Genomic DNA, 11,194 nt, shown 5'->3' with positions numbered 1-11,194 from the left:
CCTGGAACAGCTGATCGGTCCTGAAATGTCACTTCTGTCCGACTTTGTGACTGCGATCTCACATTCCACAAAGTCAGATAGAAGTGACATTTCAGGACCGATCAGCTGTTCCAGGGCAGATCGGTTCTCCTGCACATACCATCTGCAATGGCGATCAGCCCTGGAACGGTTGGCAAAGCGTTGGAATTCTTCACCGGTCACACATTCCAACCCAGTCACAATCTTTGATAGCACACCGGCACTACCACTGCTAGTGAAAAAAAGGTATTGTATTGAACTCTAGGCAGACCCTGACCTTTCTACTGCAAATGTGGTGCGTTAACATGTACTGCAGTAAGGCAGCCTATTTTCTCGAATGGGATGACATGCACCACAATGCAGTTGGATTTGGAGCATTTTTTTTTTTTTTTTACTACAGATCACTATAGATCGTTCATATCAGTTTGTTGTGGTGCTGGCTAGGTGCATCTGAGTACAAAATGAATGGCGTCACAACACGCTGCGCTTAGTCTTGTATGATGCAGTAACATGCATTAAAAGGTTCATTTTTCTACCTGTTACCACACAGGTCTGTATAAAGCCTTAAACACAGAAAAGTAACTGACCATTAGCACCTCACATATAAAACAATATCTGAATTCCTCTACAAGACAAAGATTTAAGTAGCTTACATTATTCGTTGATCTTCTTTAAAGGCGCTAATAGCATTGTCTACTTCTTCCATCATTTCTCTAAGCTTCTCTACAACTACAAAAGAAAAGCAGCAGAAGTAGTCCTATATTCCAATTACATTACACAACTATGTACAGTATTAATAACATTATGTATTAAAACAAACCATTGTTAAGATTTACACACACTCTCAACTAGTGAAAATTGCTATTAGCAGACAAAAAAAAGAAAAAACGTGGCAAAAGACACAGAAAAGTGCATATTTATCAACATATCTAAACTTAAGGCAAGTATGTGCTGCTCATACCAGCCAAACAGATCTCCCCTTTCACTTCCCCACATAATCTGGAAAAAGTGACAGCTAAAAGCTTGTCTGAGTTCAGCTACTCAGGGCCGGTTAACAAAAATAGTGCATGCAGATTACTGTACCACATGTTCTGGTGCGGGCGATCGCACTACGGGCGGGGGGTCTGCACTGCCACGCCCCCTCCCGCCCCAGAACGCAGGAAGACTCCCACTATGCGATCCAGGACGCACTGGACATGGTGTGATCCCGCCCTTAGAGATGATGCCTAACATCTGTATTTATGTAATACAGTAAATGACATCAGTAATGGGCATACTTACATTCTGAAGTAGGCTTCACATCTTTTAACTGGAGTTGGAGTCGCTTTACAAGGTTATGGATTTTTGAAAGATGCTGCTGAGTTTTCATTTCTGTTAAGTAAAATAAAATATTATAAGGGGAAGTGCCATAAAGGGTTTAGAATTTATAGGATACTGATAAGCAAAATAAAATATTCATTTACTATAGCTCATCAATACCATTTAAGGATACCTGTAATGAGTGGACTGCAATCGTGGATCTCCTTCTGAAAATGCTAGCTGCATGGATTCAAGATTTACAGTGGCACAGAACAAGCATACAGTAAGCAAATTCAGACTGAAGTCAGAACTAATGATTTCCATCATTAGTAATTGATTCTAAATACACTGAAGCCTGAGGGTCAGCAGAGCAACCAAGAATTGGCTATATTTTATTGAATTAACTTATCTCTTTTAAAAGGGAAATTACAGCTTTTGAAAAAAATAAAATAAATGCACACCTTTTCATAAAAGAAAAAAATTGCTTTTATAATTTTTTTTGCATTTGAGCCAGCAAAGCTCTGCAACCGCGATCAGTAGGCTCCTGCAAACCCTTTCTCCCGTGCATGTTTGTACAGAGGTATGACTGTCCAGTAACACAGATGGGAGGAAGTATCAATGGATCACAAGTGTGGTGACATCACCGCACTGGTTTTCTATTGAGAACTACAAGCACCTCTGCCTTGGTGGCTGATGGGATATGTGGATCCGTGAAATTCAAATTTGTAAACAAGTATGTGGGGAGAAGAACCCTGAGATTCAGGTAATTGGGGTTGCGATCTGACCAGGGTTCATGTTATGCCTGAAAGGATATAACATGAAACATGGCCAGAAAGGTGAACTTGGTATTTAACCATTAGGAAGAGTTAGAATATCTGGACCAAGAGTAAGAATCATCTTACATTGCAACTGGTGAAAGGAGCATAGGGAACCTTGCTCATAAGTTTGTGCCAAAGTCCATATGCCCACCTTTTTCCATTTGGCAAACCCTGAAAGTTTAAATGCCTCCGGAAGTAGCTTATAATCCCAAATTTACAGTTAATATGCGCTATCTGTTCATCCTAGTATGTCTAACATTCAGGTTGCCTTGCTGGAGTTAATAGATAAACTATTACAAGCAAATTCTACGAAGGGGCTAAATTCCAACATATATGCCTTATTGTTGAATAAATTCCTATAGCAATTTCCTCCAAAGTGTAGACGTGGCTGGGGATTAGATATAGGGAGGTTAGAGGATGAGATATGGGAGGCAATTCAAAAGGTAGGTCCAAAGGGTATCCCTATTTGCTACTCATAGATTGATTCAACTGAATATCTTCCATCGATCTTGTGGGACACCTGAATTTCTTTTTAAGCTCGGTATCTGATTCAAAATGTTCTAATGTGGGGCGGAGTCGGGCTCATTGATACACTTGCTGTGGTGTTGTCCGAAATTAGTAAGATATTGGGAATCTGTATTAAGCTGTATAAATGGGACTTTTCCCAAAATCCCTTTTACCCCCGATATGCATTTTCAGGGTTTTTGACTGATCAGAATGGGAACTTTATAAAGGTGCTGGCTGTAGAAAGTGTTTTTTGTGGCACTTTGGGTCCTTGTACTTAAATGGAGGAGTCTCCCCCGCCCAAAGTGGAATGGGTGGCAGAAATGAACCATTTAATCGATTTAGAAAAACATACCTTTGAACATAGGGGATTGTCGGAAAGTTTTGTTAGAATTTGGGGAAATTGGTTGTCATCTACTTACCATTCTATACCTTTACACCTATTGTCATCCACATGATTTTGTATGGTTTTAAGGTATTTATATAATATCATGTTTTGTGTAAGATGAATGTCTATTTAACAAATCACCTGCGCTATTATGTTATGTTTTGTATAGTGATTTGTTCTGTTTCTTGTTTATGTCATTTTGTACTTGGTTTTATTTTGCTTTGTTCTTTTTTATTCTGTTTGTGGTAAAGCCCTAATAAAAATTATCTGATAAAAAAAAAACAAAGTCATCACTTTACTTTCTGATCTTCTGCCGTTCGTCAGCTTTTGCTCGTATTCTTCAAGCGAGCTGTACTCAGCCCGGAAGTCATTTTTCTTGTTATAGAGAAGACCATTTCTGTCTTTCTCAATAAGTGTTATTCTGAAAGCAGAAAGAAATTTACAGAAAACACACAAAAATTAGAAAGATGTGACGTGTACATAACAAAGCAATGAATATTCCTTTAAAAACACATTTTAAACTTCCGACTTACAGCAAGAAAATGTGCTAATTGGCATATTGTTTTCATCAATGCTTGTGTCCTCTTTTTGCTGCAAGACCAACATTGAGAAAAAGCCAACAAAGATCATTGACATTTTGCAGCAACAAAGTCTTTTCCTCATAAACAGCAGTGAATGATAACCGTCTTTGTATCCCTCTATCATGCCTTTTTCACAAGTCAATATATTCAAATGGATTCACCACAGAACTATAGACATACAAATTTCAGCATTCAAAAAAAAAAAAAAGTTCAGACATCAAATGTTCAACTACACACACTGCAATGATTCCTCCTGCCCCATGAAAAACAGAATAGCACACATTCAGCAATCACAAAATCAGACTATTTTTTTAAAGAAATGTATTGATTTGAAGGAGGAACAAGTAAGGTTAAAAGAGACAAGTGTTACAATAGACAGTAACATTTACAGCAGAAAGAATAAGGCATAGTGTATGCGGGTTGAATGACTGTAGATCACACAAATACCATGTAGAGAATAGATATTATGGGACCCACAATCAGCCATTCCCCAAACACTGTAAGATTTTGTAAGGAGTAGATTTGGTAAAATGTGGTTGTCTAGGGGGTCATACGAGGATATGTTATCAGGGACTTGACCATGGAGGTTGGTGGAAGTGTGGGTTCAGAGACACAGTGGTTGAAGGGAGGTAGAAATGTAAATAGGTGAGGAGACACTGAGCTGGCTTTGACTCAGTATGGGGCTTGTCAGACCTCTGAAAAAGAGATCATTGTATCCACACAGAGGGCAAGGGCCCCAACACTTTATACTGAGCTGAGCACTGGTTACCTTCTGTGAAGGCTGCATGTAAAAATGTAAGACAGATCAAAAATTGCAAGGAAACCTGACATTTACTTAAAAAGTTGAGCTTGGTGCCACATCTCACCCTCCCTACTAGTTACTGAGGCTACCCAACACATTACAAGACCAACAGGAAGGATCAAAGGGTCAGGCCAAGCTGGACTTTTAGAGTGAGTCACTCAGTTTACACCGCTATTTTATCATTGCCTCAGTTTGAATTGGCCAGGTTTGTGACAGGTTTCCTTTAAAAGGTCCGCTCCAGTGAGTTCAGAGGATTCTTGTGTGAAGGCCGTGGCCAATCAAGCCTTTTCGAGCACTCTTGCGCCATACTTATATACTTATGTTCACCTCCATAGGTGCTGTCCCTCCTCCATAGCCGAAGACATGCACATCTGTATAACAATCATTCATTAGAAAGAAAGCTTGCTTCCTAACCATGGCATGCATGCACGGCCAGCAGTCTACACGGCTGTAGGAAGCTGAAGATTAGTTCAGAAAAATCAAACGTCACCACAAAGGTTTGTCAGGACAAGGCAAAAGGATATTGGATATACTTGCCATCAACCACTATGAACTCTGTATTTGTAAATAAGTGACCACTTACTGATGTCTAAGTTTCTCAGCTTCTCTTAAAAATTCAGCTTTTTTTGCTTGCTCTGCTTTTATCTTCCAGTTCTGTACATTATACTCTCTCTCCACGCCATTGAAAAAACTCCCGTCATCCTGTGTAAACCACATAATGATAATGCGTTAATCTTACAACACAAACTTACATGATATTTGATATAGATGTGTTGGTGGAATCCAGTGTTTTGATTAAAGGAAACCTGTCATGAAAGAAACAAGGGGGCTGTCGCAGGTCACCTTTCCTCCTGCAAATGCTAGCTGCCTGTCATTGAACCTCTTGCATCAATACATCTGGGTCACTGACTTTTCCCCCCGACTCCTGGCTGCATACATAACTAGTATTTTCAGAAAAAGGGCACATAGAGTTCAATGTTAAAGTGACATTAAACCCTCAGATTTTTTAACATAAACCAATACTGTAATGTGTGCCTTACTGTAATCCATGGTTGTTTCCTTTCTCTTTGCTGCTCTTCCTTTTAAATCTGTATCTGTTCTCATGCTCTGCAGAACTTCTGTTCTGCAGCAGACTGCCTTGTCTCAGGAATGGATACACGGTGTCTGTGTATCCGTTTGTATAGGCTTGTAACCTGAGCCAGCACTACAGGAAGAGGCATTGAGCTGAAAAGGGAAGTTCTCCCCTAGCATGAGAAGACATGAGGATTTAAAGGGAAGAGCAGCAAAGAGAAGGGAAACTACCATGGATTTCAGTAAGGCGCACATTACAGTATTGGTTTATGTTAAAAAATCTGAGGGTTTAATGTCACTTTAAGGAACCAGTCTTACCAACATGATTACAACCAGCTCTTGGTCTTACACAGCAGGTGCTCCAATGATGGAAGAGTCAGGGTTGCCTGGTTTTTAAGAAGGTCTTTCTGAAGTCAGTTTGTAATGCTATATTATGTCATTTTACTTTAGCAATCATTATTTTGGCGATTTTATGAAGAACTGCTTCATACAAATAATTTGCTTTTCTATATGGGTCTTGGCAGCCTTTATTGTGTGCTGGACTAGCCTGTCAATCAGAAATCTCTACTGCTGTGACAACATGTGATGTAACACGTGTTTTACAGTGAATTTCCATAACACAACAGCTTTATGTGAAGTGTGCCATTCATGGTGGGTTGCACTCCATATACTAGAGTGCAACACCCAATGAACTGCAGCAGACATACCATGCATTATGGTGTGCTGGGTTGCTAGACAAAAAAAGGTCACTTGCGATTTTAGATCATTTGCAGTGTGTTCATAATAAATTGACTGTTCTAACACAATGCATATTAATACACCACTGATCACTAAAGTGTAAGTGGGCGCTGAGGGTTTGTCACCTGTGAGTAGTCCATGGGGGTCTCTTGGAATGGTCTTACAGAGAATTGTGGAGTGTAATGGTTAATCTTAGACCAAGGAACAGAAACCACTAAACAGGAAAGCCAGATATATTTTTTTTTATGTTAAAGTGACATTAAAGTAAAAAAAAATGTTCCCTCCCCCCCATGTTAATGTCAGCACTTACCTTAAATAATGTCTATTATTCCGATCTTCTTCTTCTTTCCTGATGTTTCCATCTGTCCCTCCAGCGGTGCGGCGGCTCTCCGATCCAGCGCTGACTGCTCTGTCCCTCCGATCCAGCGGTGTCTGCAGGCGGGTGCACGCGTCCATAGACTTACCTTGCGTCTCTGCTAGTCTCCCGGCCGAGAATCGGAACTGCGCATGCGCCCGCCCCAAGATCCTTTGCGGCTGTACGAGCAGTTCCTGATTCTCGGCGCGGGAGCGCGCAGCAATCACAAGGCAAGTTTAAACCTAGTTAAAGCGTTTTTTTTTAAACTTCTTGCCTATATCTACTGCTTGCAAGCAGTAGATATAGGCAAAAAAAAACGGAGGGTTTAGAATTCCTTTAAGGGCATCCATGCCGTGTAATGTATATAGGTCATGGCTGGACAAATGCCAGGAGCTGGGTAGTCAATGCTCCCTAAAAATCACAGTTGGCATCTAACATTTGAGATTTTTCTCTAGTTGTTGCCAATGGAACTGGCTCCTGGATTGGACAGACCGGCTCCTGAATTCCATATTAATTTGTCCTCCCCTGGGAACTTATTACCTCTCAAAAAAAAAAAAAAGAACTTAATACTCCCGCTTACAACACCTTCAACTGCTGGGGCCATCTTTGTTCAAGCATCATCCAGGATCGGCATCTACTTCTTGGACTGAGATGCTCATAGATGACACATCTAGTAAAGTAAATCCTGGTGTGTGTTCTGTTTCTGGCTGTGTGTACTCATTTCTGACATAGATCAGTCACCGCTGCATTCTCTCACCCTGTGACTTGCTGCAGTCTGATCACTGGGGGAGAGGAGACTGAGGAAATGCTTCTTCCTGCCTGCAGTGGACTGATTACACCGTCTCAGCCGGGGCAAAATCAATTGACCGAAGTTCAATGACTTCTTTTTAAAGTATATCTAAATGCAAAACCTTTTTTTTATGTTTTGGTCAGAGGAAGAAGTGTCAGTTTTCTTTGCTGCCTTTGTCCTATTGGGGAGATTTCCTTTTACTTCCTGTCCCATAGACCCAACAGGATGTGACAGAAAATCTCTCTAAGGGCTCGTGCACATGGGCGCCTGGCGACATTCAGTGTAAACATTGTGCATATTTCCCTACCTGGGAGTCACAGGTGCTGTGTACAGCCATCCACAGAAATCAATGGCTGCGCAAAAACATGTGTACAGACGTACATCCCCGGATGCAGGCAGTCTGCTTTTTGTATGTTTTTTTTTCAGTCAGTTCTATAGGTTAAGACTAGCAATGGTCCCTTTAACCCTTTCTTTGCTGTCAACTTGCCATATGTTGGCGGCGGCGGGCCCCTGTAAGCAGACTGTAGCTGCTACAGCAGCCAGGAGTCTGTTTATATGTGTAAAGTCAACTGTTAGCTTTACACCACAAGTGATTTAGGTCAGGCCTTCTTAAACTTTCTCCACTGGTGACCCCTTTTTTGCAGAGGAAATTTTTAAGGGACTCCAGCGTTGGTCGGTGTCTCCCCCATCCCCTAGCGTAAGGTCGTTCGGTGTCTCTCCTCCCCCCCCCGCCAGCACCAGTCACAGTACACAAGTACCAGCCATACCCCCCTGATGGCGGTCCTGGCCGGGTACTCAGATCGCGACCCCCCTGTTCACTTGCGGGACCCCATATGGGGTGGCGACCCACACTTTAAGAAGCACTGATTTAGGTGGCTGTGAAGCCGTTGGATCACTTCCATGGGTTCTGAAATGTATGCCACTCCCAGTCCAACACCCCCTCCCATATTTCCCAGGCTTCGCTGTGGCCTCAGGACCGCCATCGCATTTGGTCAGAGTTAGAGGTGTCAATTTTCTTTGCTGCCTTTGTCCCATTGGGGAGATTTCCTTTTACTACCTGTCCCATAGACCCAACAGGATGTGAGAGGAAATATCTGTAAGGGCTTGTGCACATGGGCGCCTGGTGACATACAGCGTAAATATTGTGCATATTTCCCTACCTGGGAGTCACAGGTGCTGTGTACATCCACAGAAATCAATGGCTGCGCAAAAACATGTGTACAGACGTACATCCCCGGATGGAGGCACTCCATGGGCTCAGAAATGTGTGCCACTCCCGGTCCAACACCCCCTCCCATATTTCCCAGGCTTCGCTGTGGCCTCAGGGCTGCCATCCCAGGTGTAAGCTGAGAGAAGAGAGGGGGACCATTGAACATCCATTTATTTATCTCCTCCGCGCTGAATGAACCCAGAAGTAATTATGATTTTGGCACTTCAGTTTCTGAGCTGTCAGGAAGCAGATCAAGCGGGTAAAGCCTCATTCACATGGGTGTGCACATCCGTACGGCATGCATGCCTGTGCAGAGACCTGCTCCCAGGAGGGTCAGTTGCTGTGTGCAATTGCGTGCAGCCGCCTGTATCTCCCAATGAAAGGATGTGCCAACCTGAACCTACACGTCTGTGCAGATCCAGGCGCCCACTCTTGGATGGGAACTGTCTGCATCTAAGTGTGGGCATCTGGATCTGCACAAATGTGCAGGTTCGGGTCAGCACGCAGTCGTGTCCTCTCATAGGGAGATACAGGTGGCTGCGCACAATTACACAGCACCTGACCCTCCTGGGGGCAGGTCTATGCGCAGGCGTGCATGCCATACAGATGTGCATACTCGTGTGAATGAGCCCTACCTCTAAACGGAAGACCTATAAAAGCTTTTAAAGGGTTGCTTATGGACAATTTTGGGTACCGTAGTTTTCTGCAAATTTCAGGGTGAACACAATTTTGAGGCTTCACATGTTTGGTATCTACTTGGCAGAACCTTATCTTTTATATTTGACAAAAAAATATGGGTAATATATACAGTACAGAAATATAATTTGGGTTTGACACGCCATACATGCAGACTTGTGTGACGTACAGCGGAGTATATTTCAGATCTCCCAGATTCCATGCTGTGTGCAGACAAGGTAACCTACAACACAATGAATGAGCTGTGAGTGCCCCATCCCAGGATCAGACTTGTACTGAGGGTGTCATACAACCCCCTACCTACACTGTATATACATTGCATTCACCGATCTGCTGAACACACATGTGATCACGTGCTGTGTGTGTATTACATCGCACAGAGGAGGACCTCTGTTACACTGTTATCAGACCCTCCATACCGCACCTCGCCCGCTCTACCCGCACACTCGGTTATTGCACGGCATGTACCTGCTGGCTGGCCTCCTTCTCCTTCTCCGGTGCGGTTGCTAAGGTGGCCATATTCCCCCAACCGTCACATGAAACTTGATAGAAACCACAACAAACCCCGGGGAGGAGCTAGAGGAGCGAAGGGGGTGGGAGAGGGAGGTGCTGAAGAATGGAAGGGGCTGGGCGAGGAAGAGCTGGAGAGGAAAGGAGGCGGGGTGGAGCTGAGCATGAGGCGAAAAACGGCGGAATGGGGAGGAGCTGGAAAGCGAAGGAGGTGGAATCTAGGGAGGGAGGAGCTGGAGGTGGGGCCGGTGGCTGCAAGGTGCATGCAGGTCATGAGCACTGTGACAGGGCTGAGACTCAGACTAGACGTTGAGAAGAATGGACTGCTGGTAGCTTGTGTCATTACCTCAGCACTATTATATAATGCAGTGTGCATATTAACAACAGTGTGGCAAAACTTTGCCTGCGTTCCGTTCCACTGCAAACGCAAAAAGTAGGGCCAGAACGCAGGGGGAAGATCGCAGTGCGTTCCAGCAGCTACCGCTCTGAAACGCACCGCTTTTGGTGTGAACAAGCCCTAATAAAGACCTTGTACTGCTGCTCTCTCCTTGTGCAGGGTGACTGGTCTTGTATCCGCCCCCTCATGTGGTTTTCTGCAGGTGTTCTATCAAAGTTTGTGACCACGTTGGAATGTGTACTATGGGCGGGAAGCTGTACCCGCCCATAGTAACCAATCAGCTTCTATCTTTCATTTCAGAGCTTAACTGAACAAACCGAAGAGAGAAGCTGATTAGTTACTATGGGCAACTGCTCCAGATTCAATCAGCTCCAGTTTCAATAAATTCCCCTCAGTGTATAGTCGTGAGGTCGTTGAGGAAGATTCCAATGCTGTAGCAGAAGAGGAGGAGGGAGCGCTGTGAGAGCTGGCTGGCTCGGAGCTTCAGGTGAGTATAACTAAGTTATTTTAGCACCTAGACACAAACGAGCAGTTAACCCTTGCAGTGTGTGGGTAGCCCCACTGCAAGGGCTAATAAACAGTTTTCTTTAGTTCTTCTTTATTTTCATTTCACAATGCTTTATATACATTTTTCTCACACATTTACATTAAGACCACACTGTCCAACACAAGTGACAGTTACAGAGGCTGGGACAAACTCTATAGCACTGCTGGTGTTGCTTGCTCACGTGGTTGCCTCCTACAACTCTCTATAGGTCACTGAAACCACTCACAAGTCAGTATTTGAATGAAGGAGGGTCTCAGGAATTAAGGGCACCGCACATACAGACATTAGTAAATGCTGCCAATTCATGTATTCATTTTTTATCTCTTTACTTAAAGGAGAACTATGGGGTCAGTGGTTTTCCCCATAGTTCTCCTTAGGGTAACGGGAGGACACAAACTAGCGTCCTCCCGTCACCCTAGGCTCAGTATACCGCGAGCTACAGCTCGCGGTATACTGAGACACCGCAGCCA

General features: G+C 43.5%; 1 protein-coding gene across 1 annotated transcript in view; it reads right to left on the bottom strand.

The window, feature by feature from the left end:
- Nucleotides 1-9,856, bottom strand: part of CCDC112 (coiled-coil domain containing 112) — a 21,691-nt gene extending 11,835 nt beyond the window's left edge. The window contains exons 1-5 of the mRNA XM_018559846.1: nucleotides 9,739-9,856; nucleotides 4,994-5,112; nucleotides 3,327-3,448; nucleotides 1,300-1,389; nucleotides 672-747 (exon numbers count right to left, since the gene is read on the bottom strand). Of these exons, the coding sequence (XP_018415348.1) occupies nucleotides 672-747; nucleotides 1,300-1,389; nucleotides 3,327-3,448; nucleotides 4,994-5,112; nucleotides 9,739-9,789 (458 nt within the window). The 5' untranslated portion in view covers nucleotides 9,790-9,856. The remainder of the gene's footprint in view (nucleotides 1-671; nucleotides 748-1,299; nucleotides 1,390-3,326; nucleotides 3,449-4,993; nucleotides 5,113-9,738) is intronic.
- Between the last annotated feature and the right edge of the window lie 1,338 nt (nucleotides 9,857-11,194).

Source organism: Nanorana parkeri, unplaced genomic scaffold, assembly GCF_000935625.1.
Source record: "Nanorana parkeri isolate BGI_ZX_2015 unplaced genomic scaffold, ASM93562v1 scaffold417, whole genome shotgun sequence".
NCBI classification, from domain to species: Eukaryota; Metazoa; Chordata; class Amphibia; order Anura; family Dicroglossidae; genus Nanorana; species Nanorana parkeri.
Note: the sequence above shows the minus strand (reverse complement) of the source record. Positions and strands in the feature narration are given on the sequence as shown.